Consider the following 27,102-nt stretch of genomic DNA (forward strand, 5'->3'; position numbering starts at 1 on the left):
CACACACACACACACACTTCCCCATCTTCTTCCTTTGCATTACTGCGGCAAATCAAATTGAATTCATCAACTTGACCTTGAGCTCCTCCTAGAGTAGCAGCATGTGTTCTACACAGTTTATGGCCACACTCTGTATATAATGCATTCAGCCATTTACAGTAAGTCATGAAGGGTGAGAGAACACTGACAGAGAAAGAGAAAGAGATAGAGAGAGAGAGATAGAGAGAGAGAGATAGAGAGAGAGAGAGATGAAAGGTTATTTGTATTAGAAACCGGCTGTATATTACATTCATATGAAAGTTTTCTTTTAAACAAATTGAAGGAAAAACATCAATAAATCAGTGGAGAAAAATAATATATGTGAATGCTTCCACACAGGTCCACTGCATGGTAGAGTTGAGCAATTACAGTAACATCTAATCATGCTCTGTGGTAATGTGTAAAAATACTGAGCGGACCCAATTGATTCTGATTATGTCACAGGGATATCGCAGGGTTGCACTGCTTTAACCCCTTAACATAAAGATGAATTCACATTTGTTGTTTGAGTTCAAAAACCATAGGCATTAGGTCTACAGAAAGGTGCAGGTGCGTGCACATACACCAAGAGAATTTGATCCAGTGGCTCTGTTATGCTGTGAGGGGCATTTTGCTGTCGTGGTTGGGCTGCATTTGTCCCTGTGGAGGGAAGGGTCACTGCAAATCAATACAAAGTTGTTTTGAGTGATCACCTTCATCCCACAATGAAACATTTATATCCTGATGGGAGTGGTCTCTTCCAGGATGGTTGGATGAGTGTGACAAGGAATGAATCATATGTGTCAACAGATCTCAACCCATCTGAACACCTATGGGAGATTTTGGATTGACCTGATAGACAGAGCTCTCTACCACCATTTAAACAGCAAATGAGGGAATATCCTTTGCACCTACTCCGACAGCAAAGAAAAGAAATGCTGATAAACACTTACTGCAACTACAGGACGCGACTCTTAAATTCATCACTTAAAAACATATAGATATTGTGGAAATTTTGACCTCAAGGTGGCGCTACACAAGGCAAAAGATTAGAGAGTAACCAAATATTGTTTCAGATCATCGTATCCGATTAAGGCATCGGTTATATCCATGTTCACTAGCTTGTGGTCTTCTTCTTCCTTGCCCTTGTTGATGCATTGCTATGTTTCTTTGCATGTTACCACCACCATCTAGTGATTAAAACACCCACAGGGTACCTTTTTTCTGATTGACAACCGTCTTATTCGCTCTATAATGCATATTAGACAGAAGCTCCCTCCTCTGAGCAGCATGTGAACTATTGACATACTCTGTAACTTATGTCAGTGACTATAGGAAGAAACCAGTGCTGGTTAGATGACAGTGACACTGGCATTGAGAAACTGCCAAAAAACAATGGAAACAGGAAGCTGTCTGTGCAACAGACTTTGTCCTGACAGATCCTGTATGTCAGAATTTTGAGATCTCTTCATGACCACATGTCAGCAGCTATACAGCGGCAGCAGTGGTGAGCTAGCTAGCAAGTTTTTGTGGTGAAACAGGAATTGCTCCCACTGTATTTTAATTACAGCTGTTCTCATGTTGTTTGCAAGTCCCTGCCACCTAGTATTCAAACTTTGTACAGAAAGGATGAAATGCTGATTCGGTGTCGACTGAATAAAATTCAAGACCAAGCTTTACCATGATGGAGCTGCAGTACGCAGATGATAATGCTACATTTGTCAAATCAAAGATTCAATTTGGCTGCAAATTAAATCTGACACACTGAAATAATAGCAACTCACAAATGTTTGTGTCATGTATCTTTAAACTAAGTAAGTGTTAGTATCTAAGAGAGAAATGTGTGAATGCATGTGGCAGAAACACGTAGTTGCACCCACACACTTAACTTTCCTTTCACTTTGAGTTTAAGACAACAACCTAACTGTGGGTCAAGAGGGCGGGTTTGCATTTGTGAATAAAATCCCAGTGAAAAATAAAGCTGCCTCACTTCAGTCCTGCACGATACATTGTACAAAGCGGCTCCACCTCAGGGAAATTTAAACGAACTCAAAGCATAACTGCCACCAATTATGAAGTGGAACAACAGTGAGCACACTTTTTCCTTTTTTTTCCTTCCAATTTCTCCTCTGTCACATTTTTTCTGCTGTTAAATAAGCTGTGTTAAGACAATTGTTTCTGTCCTGAAGGCCAAACCTAGATCTTAATACCCAACCGCTTTCCCACCACACTTTGGATTTAGAGAGGGATTTGCTTGAGAACCTTGAGTGAAGAAAAGAATAGATAAGTACTGTTTATCTGATGCTGTCAAAAGTTCAAGCACTGGGAGAGTTAGCTAAGGTTAGTCTTCTTTCCTTCTTTCCCTCAAGACTTTGGATTTAACAAAGATTTTGCAAAGAACCTTCAGAAGGGAAGGATTAGAGAGATGACACCTTTTATCTAAGCAGTGAAGCAATGTCCATGTATCGAGAAAAGAATCACAGAATTACTGTACATCTGCTGGCAAAGTTAGAAGGAGATTTTTTGACACAGGAGTCTTTGGGAGGTGGAGAAAAAACTACGAAAGCCAAGAACGGCTGTGCTTGCAATCATCTTTTTTAATACTCCTGTCGAGATCATGAGTTAATTGTTTTGTTATCTTGAGAAATGCTTTGTTATCTCAACATAACAATATAATGAACCTGTTACCACAAGAAAGCAAAAGGCTGTTTCCTCTTACTATATATAATGTTCTTTAGAGATCAGGACATGTCAGCATGCATAGATGGCGTCTTGACAACTGTAGCAACTCATTTAAGCTGTAGACCTACTTCAATCAAGGTCAAAATTCACATTGTGTCTTTCTGTTAGAGATAATGTTCAGACAAGTCCTACTCATTTAAAGGTCCAGTGTGTAACATTTGGCCCAGCAATTATTGGCAGAAATGGAATATAATATTGTTTTCAATATTAATAAACAGGTATGTTTTCATTAGTGTGTAATCACCTGAATATAGGAGTCGTGTTTTAGTTTACCTTAGAATGAGATGTTTTTTATCTACTGATCCAGCGGGTCGCCTTCCATGGAGTCTGCCATGTTGATCCGCCATGTTTCCGTTTCCCCTGAACTGACAAACCAAACATTAGCTGGACATACGGCCTTTAACGTTTTGCAGCCACTGTAGTTTCTCCAACACACTTCCCAGTCTGTTCTCATTCTCAGGTCGTCAAATACAGACGCGAGAAGTGTTCAGTTGGTTGCATTCTGCTACTTCACTGCTAGATGCCAATAAATCCTACACACTGGTCCTTTAAGGAGAAGACTAGCCTTAACTAAATGAACCAGACAAATTATCTCCTTATCTTGACAAATCTGCCTCTTTATTTTCTTAAGATAGCAAAAAAAAATAACCCGCTATTATGTGAAAACCAGTTTGGTAATGTTGAGATAACAAAATAATTCATTTGTGATCCTTACAAATATATGTAGAAACTGCCTTTAGATTGGCATGATTGAGAAATTCTATACAAAGTGCTTCTTTGTCATTGCTGATGTTGTCCAACCTGTCTTTCTATTACAGGCATTTATAGGCTTATATACTGAGTGTCATTCCGACAACCACTACAACCTTATACAATTTGCAGAGATAAAGTGTAGAGACACTCAAAAACATAGCTCAATGCAGCGTATGTGATGCCTGAGAGCTTAATAGAATTATTCCGGTTAGAAAGGACATCGCTGTATCTCTAAAATGGCTCAAAAAAGCAGCAGCCAGAATCATATGTAGCTCAATACAACTCAAGTCTTTGTCTTCCAGGATCCTGTTTGTTGTTTTTTTACATTTGAGCAAAGACAATCTGAATGTGCTAATATGATTTTGTGAAACCAGACCAAGTTTGGTTTGGTTTGGCACAATGTAATTAAAAGAGGTACTGGAGGGCTTTTTCTGGGCTGTGCATGGTAAGGGAATCTTTTGACAATGAGGCTTAGCTGGTTGTGAGTCATTGCTCCACTTACAGGACTCAATAGCAGTGTTTACATGGACTCTGTAGAAGATATTCAGGTAGATCATAAGCTGATCCTGATTCCTGTTCGCAGTATGCCAGATAAGCTCTTATGGTGGTTCTGAGGATTTTGATGTAGGTGAATATTTAAAGTTTAATTTTGGAACTTTACAGTATGTACAAGCTCATTGTTTTACTGACTAAATCAAAGAATAAGGTGTATCAGTGAATAAGATACTATTTCTCAGATGCAAAAACCCTGATTCTTACTTGGTCCAATTCTAATTCCTGTGTTTGCTTGTATCAGCAGCTGATAGGAAAAAGACTCCTAGCAAATCCAATTAAGATTAAGAAAATTGACTCCATACAGTATGTATGGATGCAGGATGAGTGCTAATTAAACACACTAACACTTGAACTGGCAAATGAGCCACTATCTCAAACACTGTTAGCATGTAGATGTTATCGCTAATGCAAAGTCACAGCAGATGTCTTGCATACACAATGTGCATCCACAGGCTTATACAGTACATGCATGTACATTTTTAACACATACTGTAATCTGCACGCTCTACACATTCACACGCACATGAAAAGTAATTGCTCAACCACACAAGCACTCATGCATGAGAGCCTAAAATGGAACTGAGCAATTATTTATATCTGCATGTGCATATAGGGACACTCACTGTATCACTGTATATGCACTTTAGCTCCAGTCATCCCTCTCTTTCTTACAATGTCTCTCACATATATACACACCTGTAAGAGAGCTAAGATAGTGTATCATGGTCAGGCAGATATTGCTACATCAGCTGTTCTGTGCTGTTCATCAAATGCTGATACAGCAATATCTCAGTTTACTTTGGATTTCTCTCTCTCTCTGAATTTCTTTCTAATCTGTCTCTGTCTCCTTCACTTACATCTAAATTGCTCAGTAATGTGAATGAACTTTGGTTTTATTTATTTTCTATTCAGTTTCCATCTTTGGTGCTGAGCCCTCTTTGCTGTGGTGTTTTCTGCAATTCCCAGAGAGAGAGTGTGGCCTGTTCAGCAGTGTAAACTGCACTGGTTGTTGCTAAATATAAAACTCCTGTTGGTGGCCATTTTCTTTGTTTCCTCAGCCATTTTGGCTATCATGCTTTCTGTCTCCATTCTTAGGCTGTGTATTACAAACTATTGATTTCACACAGGTCTGATGTTATCTGCTGCTCAGTGAAGCTGCAATTGACATTTAAGTCACACACTTCATGTACATCATTCATTTGCTCGTCTCTTTCCGCTGCACTTTTTTGCTTTTTGCTTGTAATGATACACCAACTTTTCCACTAGCTAAGCATAAAAACTATTTTTAGATATTTTGAATAGTTTCCACGCAGGTTCATTGAAATTGCGTGTAAAAACAGGTGTAGGGAAATGTTCCTATAGGCAGATAAACTAACATAACACAAAACACACAGACTTTGAACAACCCACATTAGTATTCCTGCTTAGGTCTCCTTCATATCTAACTTACAAACATGAACACGTCTTGTCCTGAACCTTAGCTTGTTGAACTAAGATCAGTTTGAAGGATAGATGGCTAATTAGCTGCTCAGCTTTAACAGCATGTAAACAAACATACCTGCAAATGTCACTTAGGTCCGGTTAGATGCTGGTGTGATGTTTACTCTTCTGTACTTTTACTGCAAACCAAATCTACCTTCGGGTGCAAATACCTAACCTACTGTATAACACTGACGTCTAACTGTTTGCCCATCCCAATTCCACAATTCAAGATTGTTTACTTTGTCTATCTCCTCCTGCTGGAGCTCCAGCCTGCCAGCTGTTATCAATCAAACACCAACACGTCCCTCTAGCCATCAGCAAGTTGTATTTCTGATATTTCCTTTCCCCTTCTTTTTAAGAATAAAAACATTGACAATATAAAAAGAAAAACTCCTTGACATTATTGTAGACTGGAAAAGGAATAAAACCAGGTTATCACATCATTATTTTGTGGTATTTTAGTCAATATCTTACAGGAAATAGTATAGTATGAAATAGTATGAATTTAAGATTAAACAGATGTTATCTGCTGCTTCTTCAGATCAGCTCTCTTATCGAAAAAAATAAGATTTTAATGAAAGTAAAATATATAAATGTAAATAATGCATCATCCTTATACCTACTTTGCTTCTTTAACTATTAAGACTGTTCATTGGTTTGAAAATGATGTTCCAGTGTTGCATAGCCCCCCGGAAAAGAGCTCCAGAACTTAAGTAGAGACAACTGTAATTGTACAAATCTCATTCTCTTTTTTACAGCCTGCAGTTTTCCTAATGTTTTTTTTGTCTTCTTTTTTCTCTTTCATTTTCTCCTTCATTGCTCTTGCACTCATCCACTCCCACTTCCTCTCCTCTGTCTCTCCTGTCTTTAAATCTCTCTGCATTTTGCTGCAGTTAATTTTTTGTTTTTTTACGCCGATGACTCGAAATACTAACGATACCGGGGGGCAGCTGCAGACTGAAGGAGATCTCAGTCTTTATTTCTTTGTTGCGTGCTTTTCTCTCCTCAGATGCCCCTTGTCTGCCTCATAACTTTATCCTCCTCCTCCTCCTTCCATTCTAACTCTCCCTTTCATCCTTTCCTTTACACCTAATTTCTCCCCTCTTCTCTTCCCCTCCCTTCAGTTTCTCCCTTTCTTCTCATCACTCTCCCTCTCTCTCTCTCTTCGGTTTTACAGAAACTGCTGGGTAATCCCACTAACTGGAACAGCTCAGCTAATTGGACTTAATAGTTTCTGACAGATCCTCTCTCTCCTCATGCTCCTTGTTTTTCTAAATATGTATTGTTTTGTCACAATATTCAGCAGTATATCCCTATCTCCCTTGTCCTTCTTTCTTCTTTTCCCTCCTCCTCACTACTTATCTGCTCCTGCCTTTGCCCAGACCGTTCAGACCACTGGCTTTTCTCTTCATCTTTTTATTTTCTGTTGATGCTTGGTGACAGGCTTCCCTCGTTTCTCTTATTCTTTGCAACACTCAGCATTTTTCTGCCTTGGTATCACGAGGCATTATTTCATGGGATGTACAACTCCTACAGGGACAGTAAGAAGGCTTGCGTAAGACATATTCCAGGGCTCGTGCCTAGTTGTGTAATAGTCAAAACTCATATCCATACTGTCCACTCTCAGCACTTATTATACAATCTCCACTAAGCAATCTGTCTGTGTTATTTCAGTGTAAGAAAAGTATTGTGAACACTACATATTGCTTATTCTGATCATTAAATCACAAACAGTTTGACACACAGTCTGATCCATTATAGTCCCTCCCTCTGATAACATGGCAGTGGGAATATTTAAACCGTTTCTACAGCTAATGGACCACCCAGCACTGTTGTTAAACCTACAGTGGTTACCTACCTCCAACCATTAGGGCTGCAGCTCTATAGCTACCATTGAGGTAGGACCAAGGTCTTCAGTATTGCTTCTGGCGGTTCTGGGGTTTTAATGACCTAACATTCACTTAGGAACAACTAAAATGTGAAATAGATATTAAGGAAAATGTTTGGTTTTTACTAGACAGGGTGGGGTTGTGCTGCATTGGAGAATCTGGACTGGACTCATGGCAGACTTGGCAATAACACTGGAAGCCATTTGTTTTGCATGCATGAACGAGAGCAGCAATAGGTCACTTCTGGAGCTATGCAGGTAGCAGAGGGGACACTGGGCATGTACCCAGTATGGAGTGTCTCCTATCAGCCTGTCAACAGGGTGGAAGCTTTGGAAAGATATTTAAAAAGAGATAACATCAAATCCAAATTGTATTCGTCACATAGTAGAATGTGACGAATGGTATATTCCTGGTATATTCCTTAAAAGCTTTGTTACCATCACCAGAAGATTGCAAAATGAAATAGTTAAAAGGGAGCAGCTATCCAAAAGGTTAAATAAGAAATGTACAATAAGCAACAATAAGTATAAGACTCGTTTTCAATGAGTCTAACAAAAATAATTGGATCATAAGTAGGAAAACATTACGAAAACAAGTAGACATGTTTCCAAATCAATCAAATCGATATACTGATATTCCAGTATCACTGTTGTTATGAAGATGTAGTGCTAGAGTACTGTCACTGTATTGCCATCAGTGACAGAGGTCAGCAATTATCTGACTAGTGCAGCAACATCAGCAGAACGCCACAGGAATACAATGAATGTCAGATGAGCAGCCCTACATCCTCCCAATGTATCCTAATCCAAATGAATAAAAAAAAAAACACAGAAAGGAGATTATATTCCAACATAATTTTTTTTTACTAGATTAACAAGGAACTGGGTTGTTGAAGTAACAGGTTGTAATAAGATACAATAAAGCAGGTTTTATAAACATATAAAACTGTGGATATATTAAGCAAAATAACGATTAATGAATGAGACAACTGAATGATTTCAACAGCTTGTCTTTCTGTACTTGTTTCTCTCTCTGCGTCTCACAGACTAATTTGATAGTTTGACATCTCGATCCTAGCAACCTGCAAGAGCTGTCATTGTGTCTCATGTATTTCTCTCTCTCTCTCTCTCCCTCTTTCTCAGGAGGTCCTCCTGATGTGGGTAAGATGCTGGGTGGGGAGGAGAAGGAGGAGGACCCCGACGCAGCAAAGAAAGAGGAAGAGCGACAGGAGGCGCTGAGGCAGCAGGAGGAGGAGAGGAAGGCCAAATATGCCAAGATGGAGGCTGAGAGGGAAAGCATGAGGCAAGGCATCAGGGATAAGGTATGATGACAGTGACAAAATGAAATATCCTCATAAACCTAACACAAGAACCCAAGTCTGTCAGTCTATGAGTGTGAGGAACTAGAAAACACATTTAAGATTCATTTTCTCACACTGAATGCTGACAGAAATGTGAAAGCCAAACAGAGAGAAAGAAAACAGTAAAAACTTCATGTGAGACGTAACTTCTAAAGGTTTCTCATCTTGTCTGCGTGACAGCAAAACTGACCTATGTCTGCATATTACACTATTTATAGTTTGCTTTTATCTTATTTTTAACTTCTTCTGAGATTATAAAATAGATCAGTGGAGCTTCAGGAAGGATTTGGACGGAGATAAGAGAAGTAAAACAAACTGAGGAGCCTTGATTAAGAAGAAGAATACATTTTGAATGTTTAGACAGAAATGGGTGGGTCAGGAAGAGGAGTGCTTTAGAAGTGCAAACTGCAATTCAAGACAACCTTTTTACACAAAGTCTTCTTCAGTAAATACTTTAGGTACAACAGGACGTTAAATGTACCATCTGATATTTCTGCGTTGCGAAGCTGTTGTTAAGGCTTATACATTTTTTGTGCATATTTATGTATTTCATTTCTGTCTAAACAACAATAAAACAACATCCAGTAATGACTTTTGAATTCTGAATCAGCATTACTGGAATGTGTATTGTTTGCTTTGAGCACAGCTGCAGCCAGTGTAAGTTCATACTCAGACAGTGCTTGCTTTAAGTTCCCTTCCCCACTAATGTGAGGCTGCTGTGATGGTAAAGGCTGCAGTGTAACCACTTCACTGCAGAGACAGTGTGAAAGACAGGCAGTCTGTGGGTGGGGCAGGTCTGAGGGGAATACTGTGAATCAGCGGGATGAAGTGCGGCACTCCTCCCCTGGCTCCTCACCTCCTCTATTCTTCTTAAGTTCTCCCACAGGAGAACAAAGATTGAGGAGCAACTCCCGAAGTGCTTGTTACCTAAGGTTTCTGTCAGTTCCCTTTACAGCTTTATCCTGTTGTGCCAGATACTGCGAGATATTTAATGAGTATGACAAATGACAACGCAAATAGTGAATAAAGTTGTTCCATCCAGTTGATGGGAAACGTCACTGAGAACAAAAACAAAAAACAATCATATATTCTCTTTCAGGTTCTACCTGTATAATGAGGAAAGAATGAACTTCACGAGTTTCAGTGCAGCTTTGGTAGCAACAGTTTTTAAAGCTGGTGTGATTTTTGTTGTGTGCCTTTGTCAGACAAACAGATACTGAAGAGTTTCACATGCACTGTCATAGTGTGCACACTGAAAAGCAGCACCCAAGAGATCTACTCTGTTTTTGACTTATTCCAAAAATATTGCTCTGCTGAAAGGCACAGACAAGACCAAGATAAAGAGAAAGATGAACATGAAGGGTAAGCAGCTGTTGAAAACACAAAAACAGGAAAGAGGCTCCTATGACGGGTGAGACATTTTTCAATAGGATGAATGAGTAGCAGTAGGATGTTCATTATACCGTAATTAGGTATTGGAGTTATCGTAATTACATGTTTCCAACTTGTGATGTATAATTGCAACTGTCCTTTTCCTGAAACCGCAGATATATCTGACTTGGTGCTTCCTTTCACACACACACACACACACACACACACACACCGATCTGTATTACACCGCATGCATATGGTGCAAGGCCACAAGCAAAGCCGTGGGCTCAGTGCAAGTTGGTGTCAAGCCTTTCAAGTAAGGAGGCAATTCAGTGCTTAAAGCTGCCATAATAGATGTTTTTGGCCTCTCGGGGAGGGGGAGAAGAACTCCACAGCAAGTTAAAAGAACATCAAGGGAACAGCGGTAGGATATACAGCACACTGATTCTGCCATAGTGGAGACTGCAGGTCATGTGACACAGTTGGACCCATGAAGCAACTATCACAAAAGAAATGACATTTAGGAATTACTCTTTGTAATAGACATTTGAAAGACATGACCAGCTATGTTATTCTTATGTCATTCATATGCAGGCAGTGAGCTGGCTTATCAAGAGAAGGACTAAAATGTGCCTGTGGGCTCATCAATATCCCACACTGAAGAGCTTTCATTGGAACCAGTCTGTGGATCCAGTCCAGTTCTGTGGAAAACAGACAAATATTATTGCCTAACATAACACGTGGGCATCTCTGCTCCGAAGGCCTTGTTTTCTGAAAATACACACTCTCTGGAGTTCTGGGTGTGCAGAAAAAACCAGTGACCTTCATGGTCCTGGTAACAATAATAAACACGTGGCTGACCCTGACACAGTTTGTTTAAGTTTAGGCTCCAAAACTACTTGGTTAGGTTGAGGAAGAGATCATAAGTGGTTGGTTTAAGTGAAAGTAAGTAACTTTATTATGCCAGTTGACTTTTGTGCGTAAGTTTGTGTATTTTCAGAACAACTAGAGCAGTGGGCGTAACACATGCACAGTTTACAGTAAATGCACAGATACCATTTGTGTCAATGCAATGTTAAGTCCTGTGATTATTCTGCTTTTTGACCAACAGTACGGCTTGAAAAAGCGCGAGGAAGCAGAGGCCGAGGCAGCAGCCGCCGCAGAGGAGACAGCAGCCGGTAGCTTGACTCGACCCAAGAAGGCCGTGCCAGCCGGCTGCGGTGACGAGGAGGAAGAGGAGAGCATCATGGACACAGTGATGAAATACCTGCCAGGTCCGCTGCAAGACATGCTGAAGAAGTAGGCTAGCTCGCTAGCTAGAGCTAACGTTTTTCTAGCTTAGTTCATAGGCTACATTCACAAGGTTGGCTTCAGGGGTTTTTTTTCCCATCCACATGACAGATATGAACTTTGCTCTGTAAGTGCGTTAAATGAAGTTTAATTCGGTTTGATTTGGAGACAAATCAAAGTTTTATGGTGAAATGAGTCAGATGTGAAATGTAGCCATTAGACTAAGCTAGGTTGAGCGGCCAGGTGAACGTTAGCTTCACTGATGTTGGCGTTAGCTATGTTACACTATAATGAAGCTAGCAGCAAGCAGAGGGGCTAAAAACACAGTGTTAGATTGTTTATCCTTCTAGTCAGAAATGTTTTAAACTCCCTTTTTCTCTCCTCTGTGACAGCTGCAGAGCTCTCTCGCAGCACCGACAAATAACATCCCTGTTCACTCAATTTGTACATATAGAAATGAATACATTACAGGCCTCAAGGTGGGCAAAGAATCATAAAACAATATATGAAATTATTATACTAACTGTGTGTCTGTCTCTAAAATAAATAAAAAAAATGTGATAACTTGATAAGCCATATTTTAAAAAGGAAACTTAAAGACTACTGTTGTGTGCTCCTAAAGCTACTGTTTTGTGTTCGACCATGTCTGGAATTTATGTAAAACTTTTTGCACACAGTGTTACACATTCTCTGTCAGACCTGTTGTCTATCTCCCCCCCACACTGCCCCCAGTGGCCAACATCAAAGTGTAATGACATTCATGTAGTGTAGTGTTTAAAAATGTTTCTATTCCCCTGTTCAGTGCGTCTCCTTCTTGCGTCTTGCATGCCATTTGTCTGGAGTTTGTTGTGTGACTATGTACCAACTCACCCCCCTCTGCCCCCTCTTCTTTATCATGCAAAAAATATTATGGCAATAACTCCTAAGTTTGAGTGTGTTTTCACTACCATGTCGATATAATCGTTAATAATATTAGTAATAAAAAAAATGATATGTATGCATTCAGGAAATTTCATTTACAGGTTTGCAGGGTTTTCTTTTTTTGTTGTCTCGTTGTTTTGATGAAGAATGACCGTGTAGCCGTCCATACAGCCAAAACCTTAAGCTTTCAGCCATAAAACCAGAACTTACAGTATATATACTATTACTATCAGGATCTACTACTACTAGGGAGAGAGTACTGAATGACTATATGAATAAATAAGACATATGTATTTGTGATTTTTAAGCTATAGCAGTATTAACTTGAAAGTGGACTACAAGTCTGGATTTTGCATCATGTAAAGATTTGTGAGAAAGAGACCACCCTCCTGCAATACACGCACACACACAGTGAACTGAATGCTACAGTTTGGCTACTGATTTAGTTACACAGCAAAACCAGAAGACATGAAGCGATGCTTTATTCAGTTCTACTTACTGTTGGTTTAGGAGTGATTGATTTGCTGAGGGTGACATAGAATGCCATGAGCAATAAAGGATTATCATGTATGTTTCTGCCTGAGATTCAATAAAAACTTAAAACCTTGTTCACAGACATTAAAAACGTGTCATCTTCTGTTCTCTGCGATGTGAGGTCGGCTTTGAAACAGACAGGGAAACAGGCAGGTTCCAACATACTGTTCTTCCTCACTTACTCTGTTATGTGTAAACTCACATGTAGAATGTGCTAATTGTTAAAAACAACACCTATGATAAGTCAAAATATTTTTTTTAAAATAAAGAAAATTACACTTAGGTAAAGGGGGAAAATGTGTCTCAATCAAACATAAATGTGTTTAATTGGTGCTAACTGGTTTAAGAAAAGGCTACCGAAATCCTGCCATATTAATGAAACATTAATGGGGTACTAGATAGATAATAAGTTAATAATCTGTGGGTTTTTCACTGTACCAGGACAGACAAAATAACAGGAACAATAGAATACAATCTATAACTCAATAAAATGTAATGCCCATGTAGACAGAAAATATTTATAAAGAGTTTTTGCTGTCATTGTGTCATATAGGTGGTAAGGCTAATCTTTGAGACCCTATAGTAATTGTATTAGGCTACATAATGTTGCACGTGTTTTGCATTTTTGCTTTGAGCCCCCCTTGCAGCAATGAATATACTGCAATATTGAAACCTTCACTATAAAACAGCCAAACAAACAATCTGTTTCGTACCATTGCCTATTTTCACACAATGAATGAGCTGAATATTATTTTTCCTCACTGGGGAAAAACATTTAATGAAATCAAAGATGCATTTAAAGAATTATGCAAGTTTCACTGCATCACTGCATTTGTAGCTTTAGTCAGCAGAAGTGTAGCACTGCTATTGGTCTGCAGAGGGCAATATAGGAAGAGAGGGACAGACCAACTGAAATGACTTGGTGCATTTCTTCCATTTTGCCTCAGAGTGTCACTGTTGTCTTTATATGGGAGTATCCAAGTAACTATCCAACAAAATGCAATGTAAGTTAGAGAACAAAGACACTGTGCAAATGTTACTTTCAAGCTTTATTTATTTCATAAACAAAAATTCAACCAAAATAGGTGAACTATCTAACAAAACAGAGTCAAGCACTAAAATATCAGAAAACACGAGACAGGAGAAAAGACCAGGACACAGGAAGACTGAGTGGCAGGAGTCCTCATCCTCTTTTACCTTTAGCACACAATTACTTCCTGTTTTAGAAATGTTTACATCCATAATTACCATGTGTTGAACAACACCCACGGCACTGACGACAAAGTAACGAAGCAGTGATATTAAATAACATTAAATGAGTTATCTAACCCTTAAACATGCTGTCATTTTGACCTCTGAGCGTCAGTATTGGGTACTGTTGTTGACATCAAGGAAACATGGATGGTACACTAGGGTCAGTTTTACTTTTGAGTCTGCAGCTGGTAGTTTAAATATTTTCTTTAAGCAGGAAATACTGACCCATTTCACCTTGAGCCATTAAACAGAAACAAGAGTGCAGACCGTTTCCTGTCATTTTTACTGGAGCGGTTTTATTTTCAGACAGCAACATATTAGCTCTAGTTCCTGGTTAGATAGCAGCTAAGCCTTCTTTTTCTCCCTGTGCTGTTACATTTAAAGTTAGAAGAAAGTGCTGCACAATATACAGCAGTGTTTATCATTACCAACATGGGAGTTGGAGGTAAACAGGTCATGTTCTGCCCTTGATGAAAGGAACAATATGAACTCTGAAACGATCAATCCAGGATCAGAGTGCGATATTTCAGATGTTCAGCGATTGATTGATCTGATTTAAGACCCGTCACAGCTAACAAGTATTTTGAAACTGCAAAGAGTCTGTTAACATTTGTTTTAATTCTGTAAAATGAATCTGCGTAATCTGACAGCTGAAAACACGTTAGAAGTTTCCTGTGTTTCTAAATCTGTCTACCATGCATTACTGAAATACTCCAGACCTGGATTGAGGCATTAATGTGAAACCTGTAATACACAGTAAGTCAACAGTACCACCCATTTCATATTAAACCACACATTTTAGCTCCAGTAAATAAAAATAAACAAACACAAACAATCGACAAACAAGACCTGGTTGAAAGTGTAACAGAAGTACATTCGAATACTCGCAGTTACTTTGGGTTATTATAGTACTGTAGACAATGAATTCTATATAACAAGATGGTGTTGGTAGGGTATTTTACAGTGGGTTCAAAGAATATCTAAATAAAACCTGAATTACAGTTCCCATTCCCAGCTGGCAGCAATGCTCAGCAGGGACTGGTAATATGAATGCTGGATGATGTAGAGTGTACATTTTAATTTACAAAAGCATTTTTACACGATATTGCACTATCCAGCACAATCAATCCAAGTTATGTCAAGTATTTGAATGACTTAGGACTCTTTCCCGGGTCTGTCACAAATAAATATATTCTATATATATATAGCGACAAATCTCACAGTAGCCAGGTTTATAAATCTGTCCATTACTGAAGAATCTGTATAGCTTAGTATCTGCGGAGTGTGAGTCACTTAAATACTGTTTAGACCGAACAGGAATAAAGGACAGTTTTTAGCTCTATCAAATTTAAATGGAACAGTGGCTTTTGTGTATAATTATTAGAAAATACCTTGTATGTCGACCTTAGAGCAACATCAGAAACTTTTTGGAACAACAGTATTGACAACACAACTCATTTACAGCATAATAATAATAATGATAATTAGAATTCATTCAACTCATCAACAGAAAAAGGGATTGCTAAAAGTGTCCCGTCACTTTTCAATGGGTCCTCATGCAAAATCAGACCTCTAGCCCCCCTTATTAAGGAATCTAGACACTAGAGGAGATACCAAAGGATTCATGATGACAAAGTAAGCTTGTCTGGTTAGTTTGTACAAAGTTCTACAGCAAATGTTCAAACCTGGAGCCCAAAACAACCTCAAAATTCAAACTTTAGTGCACAAAAAATAAGCACGCTATCTCACCTTATACATGCACTGAAAGCTCAGGACACTGCTTAGTAATGCCATTGGATCCTTTAATATCTACTAAAAAAGCGAGTCTAGAAGGTAGAAAGAGTTCAGAGATCGCCTCTGAATCTGACAATGGCGGGCATGGTCTTTTGTGTGGGCCATCGGAGGCTGTGAGGCTGAAGAGGGTGACGAGACAGGGTTTGGAAAGATGGCAGAGGTCGAAAGGGAGCAGAGGGTTGAGGGTAGCCCTGGTTTCTACACATTCGTCCGACACTTTGGGAAGATGGGTCCTCCCTCAAGCCTTCTCTTTCTTACTGTGGATGGAGAGACACGGGAAGAAGAGAGAGAATGACAGATGAAGAACAAAGAGGTGAAATGATGAGAGGGAAGGAGGAAGGAAGGGGGGGGAAAGAAGAAAGAAAAAAATTAGAGAAACAAAATGCATGAAGGTGGTTCATCAGCTAAAGCACAGCAAAGGTCTTATTTGCGTTACGTAAGGAAAGCAAAGAGAGGCAACTGAAAGAAGGTCAGACTGAGAGATTAACAGTTCCAGCACTTTGTCTTCAAGTGGCAGCAAGTGGCTTTAGCAGGAGCTCTTGAAGGAAAAAACGACATAAGACAAAAGGTAAGACATTGATAAGAGCAGGGCTGGATTATCCCTCTAACAGTAGGGTAATCACAGGTGTTACCAATGATACTAATTTAAGTCTCATTCCATCTAGTGTAGCAGAGCCTTTCCAGCGAGCCAACATGCACAATAGCAGCAGCCTGACTCTGTATGACCTGAATGGAACGGATCCCTAATCAGTATTATTGGTATCGTCTGTGTTAAGCTTACTATTTCGTGTCATTATTGCACTCCTATAACATTGTTTCACTCATGGTGGACAATTTAAATAAAAACATCGACGCAGTAGAACTAGATATGTTCATTTTAATCCATGCATTCTTCTACCATGTTAAACTCGGTGCCTATATTACCCACAATGTAATGCAACGGTCAACAGTTCGGTGGAGATTCGGGTCCGTTATACTAGCACAACAGCTGTTATTTAACCTCGAGCTGCTGGCCTCAATTAGAGATGAGGAGCAGGCTCCAGAGATCTGGTAAGCTCTTCTTTTTCAAATTTAACTGATGTTGACTCAAGTGACATCGCTTGAGGCAATGTATCAGCCTTTGCGCACCTATCTGGAGTTTTACAGACTTGTGTGTAAAATCAGCGCAATTGCCCTTTCAGGCCCCTATCCTTTGACTTTATACTGTACTTTAATGGTGCATACAGTATTAACAAACAAATCTGCAATTTATCAAATTTTCACACAGTGAACCTGGAGAATTTGGAGTCAGTGAGGGGTTTAGGGCCCCAGGTCAGTCGTCCACTTTGCCAGGTTAACAATCCAGCTTTGGATAAGAGCAGTGTTTAAGTGAGAACAAGAGAGGACAGAGGTGCAGAGGAGGCCGAATGCCTTTGGATGATGCAGGAACAGTAGAAACAGACCAAGAGCAGGGAATGATAAAATTAGAAAAAAGGCCAAGGAGAAACAACAATATAATGCAGAATGCAGATGCAGAATACAACAGAAGACCATGAAGGAGTCTGCAGCTTCACAGTGGAGCCAAAATGAGATGCAACTCCCAAAAACTACTGTAGCAAACAAAAGAAGAGGGCAGTTTCATTCTGTCGAACCAGATTTCACAGTGGATGTTGTCCAGTGAGTAAGGGGATCACTGTCTTGGCTCAGTCGTAGGATATATGGCAAAAAACTGAGTTGGAAAGTTAATTTTATCTGCTTCTTCTTTCTTCTTTCTTCTTCTGTATTTCAGAAGTGCAGGTTACTTATTTAGTTTACTTATTACTTAGTAATATTTCATGTCAAGTTTCATCAATTTCATCACGTTTACTTTTCATTATTTTATTTCTGTTGAGCAAAAGTTGAGAACTCTCTGATTTATTCGATTTTCCAGACTTGGACTACTACAAGAAATAATGGCAACAAAAATATATTCTGACTATGATCTGGACTAGAGAGCAACAACAGCTAAATGTGGGAGGCACTGTCAGTGTTGTTTTCAAACCCGAGTTCACCAGAAGATGAAAAGAGAAGATGAAAAATGCTGAAGCAAGAGTAACTCCTAGAGAAGTACAACAGGTGGTGGCAGTGCTTTCCGGTGATCTGGACAAGAACCAGGTGATGTTGGCAGAAGAGTTGCAAGGCTGAGCGGCCAAACTGTGCGGTGTTTGTATTTCTGTTTGCTTTTTTGTTTTGTACTTAGTCTTGGACTTGAACTTTTTCCCGAAGGCCCTCTCCAGCTCAGGGACAGACAGAGTGAGGGTGAAGGAGCCGTCCGACTCCGACCTGACGACCCGGGCTTAAAGATGACGAGGGGGGAGGAAAACGTTGTGACAAGTTTATGACACATATACTTAACTTCAAGTGGTTTGTGAGACAACACAAGCAGACGATACAACTGTTAGCCCATAAAATGTGTCCGAATGTAATCATAATTCTGGACTGACCCAAAATCGCTTACTAACCTTTGGTGGAGCCAAAATGGCATCATCACTCTTAACCTCCCTCTCTTAAGTTAAAACTGGTTCAAGAGCAAACACACTCACACACAAACTTACCAAGTACTAATTAAGTGAAGTGGTTACAATTTAGCCGAGATATAATGTGTGCATGTGCATAGCAGGAACCATTTCGTCCACCAGTTTCAGTTTGTTCTCTCTCTCATGCACAGACTCTTTTCTTAGCGCTGATGTCATGACTTAGGAAGCAGCTGTTTTGATTGGCTGAGGCTTCCTGGCCGTACTACTGAGTTACCGGCCGATGATATCACTCTGGTTCTTTTATTATAGTCTGATTAAAGTAGAAACCCATGGAGATATAGTGAAGATAAAGTGTCAGCACTGACGCACGTAACAACATATACTGCCAAATGCAACACTACTGAAAGACTCCGTATGAGTTACATAACTATCTAAAGCACTGTGAGGCGAATCAGTCATCAAATACATTATGTACTACAAATGATATCAGTTTATGTCCAGTTCATGAACTTTTGCCATGTTCCAGATTCAGCTTCTCAGAGCGGGTATAAAATATGTGTTTTTATCTCTTTCAAATGCGTGTGTCTGTGTGGTGTGTAACCCACCCAGGTCGTTGTTGTTCATCATGGCATTGGAGCCTCGGAGGCGCGGGCCCTGCTGGGTGAAATGATATCCAAACTTCAACAGCGTGGTGTTTTTCTCTAGCATACTGGCTATCTCCATCTCCACCTTGTTGCCTAAAGGCTGGCTCTGGAGTTTGGAGAGAGAAAGAGAGAGTGCATGGAGTGAAGGGGTGGAGGAAGAGATACAAGAGGAGGTCAAGGCGAGATTCTCCACAAACTGAGTGGCACAACAGATAAGGTGCTGATCTCCCTGGCAATAGAGGATGAAGTGGCAGGGGGTAACACCCTTTTTTTTTGGTTTTACGTAATTTCAGTCAATCAGTGAATGGACCCAAATGGCAAAGGGAGCTAGGAGAAAGATGGGAGATGCAGTGAAGAAAAAAAGTCTCTGAATCACTGAACAAGTTAAACTAATGAGTGAGCAGTGAGTCACACATGTACAACTATGCAGTATGACACATCACAATGCAGCCGGAGGGCATTAGACTGAAGTGGCAGAAGATGGTCTGTGTACACTACCTGACACACATACCCACACACATTTTTATGCATGGTACGTGTATACGAGTGTGCATGTAGTCTCTGCAGTTGGTACCTGATTGTCAATCTTGAGCTCCTGTAGTGTGGTGTTACTTTGCAGTGACTCTATGAGGGACAGGATTCCCGTCCCTGTAATGAAGTTGGACTCCACGTTCAGACTCTTCAGCATCGTGTTCACCTTCAACATCTCTGCCAGGGCCTGAGGAAACACACAACACATATGGTGTCTTTAATTCACTCACTGCTTTGCCAAAATGAGGTATACATGAACATAAAGTGTCTTTGTTGGGCTGAATGTCTTATTGGATAGTAAAACAGTGAAAAGTGGTAGAGATATTCAACACCAGTTATTAGGAAGATCTAAACCCTACTGCATCATTTTTTTTATAAAAGAGGATTTGAAGATAAAAAGCGTTAATAATAGAATGATACTGTGAACAGTGTAACCCACAGATCAATCAAACTAATCCAAACCATTAAATGAAAAACTTTTAATGATAAAAAAATGTATCTTGCCTGGACATCAGAATACTGGAGCAATACATAAGGTAAAACATATATCAAGCCACACACATACATATGTAAATATATATATATATATATATATATATATAGTAGTCTGCTTGGACCAACAATGTGTGTCTGATTTTTTTTTTTTCTGCAAAAACATTGAAAAAGAAAAATATATTTCCACATCAAGGTTCTTAAAAATGAATCTACTCACTACTCATTAAATATTCCTTTCTACAAATATGCAAATTTGGTTAATTTCTAAAGTCTTCCTGCTGGACACAATGTCTCCTACTTCACTGTAGTCCATTCTCAGTGTATGTGAGCCGGTGGCTTCAGGTTTCTGCTTCATATAAGTTGCATACTGGACTTCTAAATAATTTGTGATGTCCCAAATCATGCTTGTAGACCCCGCCCCTTAAAATCAGATTTTCAGTGAGCACAGAGAAACTTTCCACTATCAGCAGATGAATGTTAAAACATTCTTCTAGTGTCATCTCTGCACATACATCATTCTGCACAGTGAAGATCAAACATCCAACTGTAGGAACAAGAAGAAAAACAGATTTGAGTGGAGGGGAACTTTAATGTTTCAGTAGTAACTTACAAATGCTACAGGGTCGTTGCTCCTGGTTCCTACAATACTAAACCTCTCCACCACAGTGTTCTTCATCAGAGCCTCAGCATACGCCTTCAGAGTCTTGATGGGGATGTTCTAGTTTAAGAAAAACACCAAAACACTACAGGTCATTACATTTTATATGTTTCATTCATCACTTATTCTCAGATCCAAAAAAGCAAAAGGATTTTTTTTCATTTAAGTGTTCGTGTTTTTATTTCAGAAGGTTTTCTCTGTATGATTTAAGTCACTCAAACTGTGATTTACAGTTAACAGGATTTATCTTAACTGCACGTCTGAGGCTACTAAATATAAAACTATAATTAATAGAGCAACAGATGTTTCATATAATAAAATAAACAAATAAATCAATCAAAATCAAAGTCTGTTGTTTTTGAGTTTGAAAATGCAGCTCATATCCCCTTGTTATACTCAACTGAATATGCATGCACACACATACGCACACACGCGCACACACACACGCACACGCGACACACACCACACACGCACTACAGACGCACCCTGATTGTTGTTGATGGCTGACTTCAACCAGGTCAGGGTCATTCGTCTTTATTCTCAACAGGGTCTCTTCTACGTCAGTGGAGTTGGGCTCTTCGTCTGGGACTGGTTTATACTGGGTGCACTGGATCACACCTACAACACATTTATAGAACACACTCTCACATACAGCAGGAGACTGATGCTGTTAAACTAGCATTTCTGTGGGAGCAACACTCATTTAAACATGCATATTTCTAAATGCACTTCACTGACTACAGTTTAATCTGGACAGTTGATTGCTTGAGACTGTTAACACATCTATCTGCAGTTCTTGCTAAACAGATTAAATAAGACATTTTCATAATATATATATATATAATATCATTAGTCAACATGGGGGTTCTCACTTCTCAGTTAATCTGAACATGTATTTTTCTTGCCATGCAAGTATATTGTAACTCACACTACCACAGCAGCAGATGTGAGATTGAGTGGATTACATAACTCACACTCACGCAAGCTTTAAGTCCCTTCATATTCATTTTGTGCAGTGGTGAAATAAAGATAATAAACTGGACATGTAAAGTACATATTGTTTAGGTGCACTGTAGAAATAAATGTGTATTTTACTTTATTAATAATTTTTGTTTGAGATTTCGTAACTTATATAATCAGCTTGGACCTTTGGTCAGCATATATGATTTCTATAGTCTACAGTAAGAATAATATTAATTACAGCATATTATGGATTTCCCTTCAAACGTGTAGTGTTAGATTAGCCAAAAATCTCACTTTGCTTTTGAAATACAGATCTTCATTAAATCCATGTGAAACAATTCTCAAACAATAACAGACTCATTGTTCAAACACTTTTTTTATGTACCGTTCTGTGTATCAGTACCGAAAACAAAGCAAGCGACAATTTCAGCCGGCCAATCACAGGTTTATAGCTGGCTCTCTTTATAAGAGACGGTCATATTTGGAAGTTCAGCCTCTGTCTCTGTTTAGAGCTGGAGGAGTCTATAGGATGAGCCACCATGCAAGATAAACAATGGCCTAAAAACGTGTGTGTGTGTGAGATGGGGGGATAGAATTAATATCAGAATACCATAGTTTACACTGTGTAGTGGAAGATTAACAGAACTCTGTTATTCCTGGAAGAGCTATAGGACAACGTATAAGTACCTGTATACACTTAGTTTTATCCACTTATTGACGCAGTTTGGATCTGTCTAACTATATTTGTGCATGCGTTGAGCGCAAAAAAAAAAGAAGAGAGTCCATCATCTTGGGTAAAATAAACCAACATTCTGCCAACATGAGATCATTTCATTTGATTCCAGTCCAAGGCAACTCACTTCAACATTTTTCTTGAATGAGGTGATATTTTCTTTAAACTACTTGAGCGACCTGCTTTATTTTAGAATACTTTTACTTGTTTCTTGAAAACCCCTGCACCAAGTGATTGGGTGGGTTTTGCAAATAGGACTCAGTTATATAAGTTTTAGTACATGTGTGTGAGTGTGTGCGTACTGTTGAGGCCTTGCTTGTTGACTATGGTGCTGCTGGCCAGGGCTTCATAGTACTGCTGGTTACTCATCAGGGTGTGCATACCCAGGATGGCTGGAAGACAGCAAGAAGACTGGATGAGGATGGAAAAAAACGAAGGGAATGAACAGAGAGAGAGAGAGAGGAATGCTGAATACGAGTCAAACGATTTCATGATTGTCTAGTTACAGCATACATACAGTGGACCACCATGCTAATACAGACAGCACTTGCAGCATCACAAGCAAGTCAAACCTGGCACCGTCATCAAGCAGCTGTAAAGTCTCAGGTACAGCAGTTTCAGTGGTAACATGTACTGGCTGATGTTCTACCCTCTGTTGGCTGACTAAAGGTCGGTGTCGTACTCCACCTGCCGCACCATAACTAAACAGGATGTCAAGGTATTAGCCTGTGAAGAAATTTGGGTCCTCTGGCAGCAGTAAATCTGAAATATGTTTTCAGAGTGAGCAGCTGCACTGAGGTCGCTATAAAAGAAAAACTTTTATCACCTCGTCTGTTTGTCAGAGAGATCGAGAGCATAGGGAACAGTTTGCAAAGACATAGGGAGTTAGGGAACACAAGCTGCTCTTAGTAAAAGTAGGGGAAGTTACCTCCAAGGACTTGTTGTGCTCCTAAAATATTTCTTATTTTCCAATATAACTGTAAGCAGCAGTATTTTTTGATAATTCATTTCTTCATTCTAATGCAGGTAGTGGAAACTCTGGTAGTGGTTAAAACAAAATGTATGTATGATTACATACTGTATTTTATATTAAGTTATTATTAGTTTTTAGAGTTATGCTCTTTTAACTTAACACAAGTGAGCTTCAAATGATGGCTTTATAATGCTAATTAGTATCATAATGCCTTAAAACTATTCATGATATTTAAAATTCATGTGGTTCTCACAGGTTTAAGAAAAAACGAGGACTATAAAATCCATCTGGATTACTGTTTTCAGATCAAAAAAGTTTGTACATGCAGCAAAATATGTGCCACAGTAATGACATCTGCCATACATTACACAGAATCCATGAAAACTCTGCATGTACTGCATGCACATTACAGACATCTGACCGTCCGAATGTGTTGCAGAATCAAGCTGCAAGTTTTTCTAAATGTGTCCTTAACACAAGCTGACAAGACGACAGAGGACCAGAACTGCTCCATGCAAACACTGCGTGCAGTCTACAGATACCCTGGGTGGTCAGCTAGTGAACAGAGATATCCAGCAGGGATGGAGGAGGTGGAGGAGATGGAGGGACTGATGGAGGGATGGAGGGGAAGGGTGGAGGGAAAGTGGAAGGAGCGCTAGAGGAAAGGGAGAAGATCTGGATTAAGGAAAAGTAAATTAATGAAGGGGAAGTCGAGACCATGATTGTGTTTATGCTGATTAGTGAGAGAAGATGAAGATGAAGAATAATTAGACACCTACACTTTAGCGCAGATCGAGTTTATGAATATCATTCATTCAGATGCTTTTATGTAGGTGAGTGTGGAAATGATAGAAACCTGTAAGCCTTAGGCATACAGCGCATGTGACTGTGAGGAGATGTGAGTGTTTTTGAATATGTTACCTGCGATATCACACAGTTCAGCATCAGAGGCACTAGCCAGGGCTTCTTCTAGCTCCGGCTCCAGAGTCACACTCTCTATGATGGGATCCACCCTCTTTTTGGGCACCCAGGCTTTCCCTACAACATGAGTGGAAATATTTAATACATACACTATAAGTACTACACACTCACACAGGCGTTTTCACTCTGGATAGTTAGATCAGGTTGAAGTTGGGTGGAGCAGAGTTAGTGCTGGGCGGTACAACCAGATATTTGTGTCACAGTATTTTTTAAGATTCTGGTGGGTGCACAGTGTATAACGGTTTGTCTTTTATATAGGTCCTTTATATAGGTTTATAGTATTGCATAAACACTATACACTTACATAAAACACTTAAAGTATGTAAGTATCCAAAAGAGAAATTTCTCAAATATGGAGGAACAAATCAGTTAATCAAGCTGACAGTCCTAGAGTCTAATCAGGCAGGTAAGTGAAAACACCTGTGTGTGTGGACAATAGCCATGTAGGGGTTTAAACATGATGCAAAAAAAGACTTTATTCTTTTTAAGTATTTTTTGGGGTAATAGTGAGAATAGTGAGGGATATTAGGGTACATAACATTTTGAGTACCAGTGACAATGATAATACTATATATTTGATACTGCATATATAGTAAGCATAGCAACAGAATCGGTACAAATGTTTTTCATGTAACAAAATATGACAAAACAAATGGCCTTTTTCACAGTAGACATTTACTTGTCGTAGAAGGAAAAGCACAGGTGTTACTAATTACATTAACCGTGGCTTTGTTCTATTTAAGTGACCAAGTAAGCCCTGACAGTGAGCCAGCATGCACAATACCAGGACACTGAAACTGAAAAATTCCCACTCATGAATACAGTTTGGTTGGTAATGTGAATGCTTTTTACAGGTCGGGAACTTGAAATTATGGTAACTTTGATATGACATGAACACGGTATCAGTGCTGCACAGACAGTTCAATTGGTGCAATCAGGGCCTTTTAGCGTTATATAGGCTGACAAACAATCTTTAGGTCTCTGACCAGGTCCCGTCACAACCAGCTCTCTTACATAACACAGCTGAGCCGTGTGAGGAGAGTATCTCTTCATCACGTCACACCTGACCACAGGCTGTCATCGTTTTGTCTGTAAAGACCCAGAGATTTGTGACATTAATGATAGGTCTGCTGTGTCTGTGTGTGTGTGGTCAGCTCCTCAAGTTTCAGCCAGACATTTTCTGACCCACATACAAACACAGGCTGCCGGCAGCGGGGTGGCAAGATGTTGCCCAAAGTGCTGAGCAGCTTTTTGAAAGTCACATGTGTTGTCTCTCGGCCCCAATTTTCCACTTCTTGTTTAGCACACTAAAAATACAAAATAAATCAACCTATTTCGTGCCCAGCCATGGAGCAAACTGTAATGGCCTTTGTCTCAGTGTGAGTGCAGGGTGAGTTGAAGGGAAGCAATGAAAGACAGCTTTGAACGGCTGCACTCACATGCTCTGTTTCGCAGCTAACTGGAGTATCACAATTAATTCTGTTTTGAATCTTTACATATTTAACGGTCTCGTGATATATTGTTACATTCCTACGTGACAGCAGGGAGACCTTCTAGAGATTCAAATAGAGATGTTTGGTATCTCTCACCATCCATCACACACCTCTGTGTCCACACTAGACTGGTACTGGCTTGCTGACAAGCCTCACAAGTTCTGGTGAAGCGTGGTCTTGTGGAACCAATCACCCTTTTCGAAGTAAATAAATTCCTCCTACTCATGGATACCTGAGATTCCCATGACAGACCTCTGACTTTAGAGTTTCCTGACACACCTTTTAAGGTTTGTTGCTTAGTTTAGGCCATAATTAATTTGAGAGTTAATCTGAATGTCCTCCAGCATTGAGCAAAATATTTAAACTGGTACATTATTTTTAAACTTCAGCTCACATGCTTGGACAACTCACTTATCTCTTTAGGGAAACCAGACAGTGTTCTTATCATGTGTCCACTTGATAAAAACAATGCTTTCAGCCACACAAAGCCACCTTTTCATCTTTAGTATGGACAAATGTGTTCTTACCTCTCTTCTCCCCTGTGAAGGGCACCAAGTCTTCTTGGTCAGGATGTTCTTTTGCCTGTTTCTCCAGGTGTGCCAGCAGGTTGTCTCTCTGAAACGTTCCTGTCGGAGCTTTCTTTGTCTGGTCCTTCTGTCGCATCCCAGCTGGCAACAATGCATTCTAGAAAAGAAAATAAATTACATAATTTAGAAGGCACTGGGTAGTCTGAATTTGTCTAACTCACAAATGTCAGTATATATCTTCCAGGCACCAGTGACCAGTGAGTGCACTCTTGTTGAGCACTCCAGTCTGAGGTGAGGAACTACTGCACAATCTTTGATTTTACATGTTTGTGGTGAGTCAGATGGCAACTTCAACCTCAGTCTTTCATTATATGGAATTAACAGTAAGGAAGGACCAGTGTGTAGGATTTAGTGGCATCTTGCACTGAAGTTGCAGACTGCAACCAACTGAACACCGCTCATGTCTGTATTTGATGCGTTGAGAATGATAAGTGTGCAGGAGAAACTACGGTGGCCGCGAAACTCACAAAAAATGCAAAAGGTCAGAGTTTGGTTAATCCCATCTGGGCTACTATAGAAACATGGCGGACATGGCGTGGCATCTGTAGACAAAAATGGCTCATTCTAAAGTAATGAAAACACAATG

The 27,102-nt window shown here is 39.6% G+C and overlaps 2 protein-coding genes across 2 annotated transcripts in view; one reads left to right on the forward strand and one right to left on the reverse strand.

Moving 5' to 3' along the window:
* cplx2l (complexin 2, like) overlaps positions 1 to 13,006 on the forward strand; it is a 20,571-nt gene extending 7,565 nt beyond the window's left edge. The window contains exons 3-4 of the mRNA XM_035660550.1: positions 8,582 to 8,760; positions 11,282 to 13,006. Coding sequence (XP_035516443.1) covers positions 8,582 to 8,760; positions 11,282 to 11,473 — 371 coding nt within the window. The 3' untranslated portion in view covers positions 11,474 to 13,006. The remainder of the gene's footprint in view (positions 1 to 8,581; positions 8,761 to 11,281) is intronic.
* A 939-nt stretch (positions 13,007 to 13,945) lies between these two features.
* The window catches only part of tmod1 (tropomodulin 1), a 21,464-nt gene continuing 8,307 nt past the window's right edge, over positions 13,946 to 27,102 (reverse strand). The window contains exons 5-13 of the mRNA XM_035660854.1: positions 26,457 to 26,613; positions 24,377 to 24,493; positions 22,785 to 22,874; positions 21,268 to 21,404; positions 20,739 to 20,846; positions 19,677 to 19,820; positions 19,064 to 19,208; positions 18,178 to 18,277; positions 13,946 to 16,220 (exon numbers count right to left, since the gene is read on the reverse strand). Coding sequence (XP_035516747.1) covers positions 16,202 to 16,220; positions 18,178 to 18,277; positions 19,064 to 19,208; positions 19,677 to 19,820; positions 20,739 to 20,846; positions 21,268 to 21,404; positions 22,785 to 22,874; positions 24,377 to 24,493; positions 26,457 to 26,613 — 1,017 coding nt within the window. The 3' untranslated portion in view covers positions 13,946 to 16,201. The remainder of the gene's footprint in view (positions 16,221 to 18,177; positions 18,278 to 19,063; positions 19,209 to 19,676; positions 19,821 to 20,738; positions 20,847 to 21,267; positions 21,405 to 22,784; positions 22,875 to 24,376; positions 24,494 to 26,456; positions 26,614 to 27,102) is intronic.

Source organism: Morone saxatilis, unplaced genomic scaffold (assembly GCF_004916995.1).
Source record: "Morone saxatilis isolate NCDOM2014 unplaced genomic scaffold, NCSU_SB_2.0 Contig17, whole genome shotgun sequence".
Lineage (NCBI taxonomy): Eukaryota > Metazoa > Chordata > Actinopteri > Moronidae > Morone > Morone saxatilis.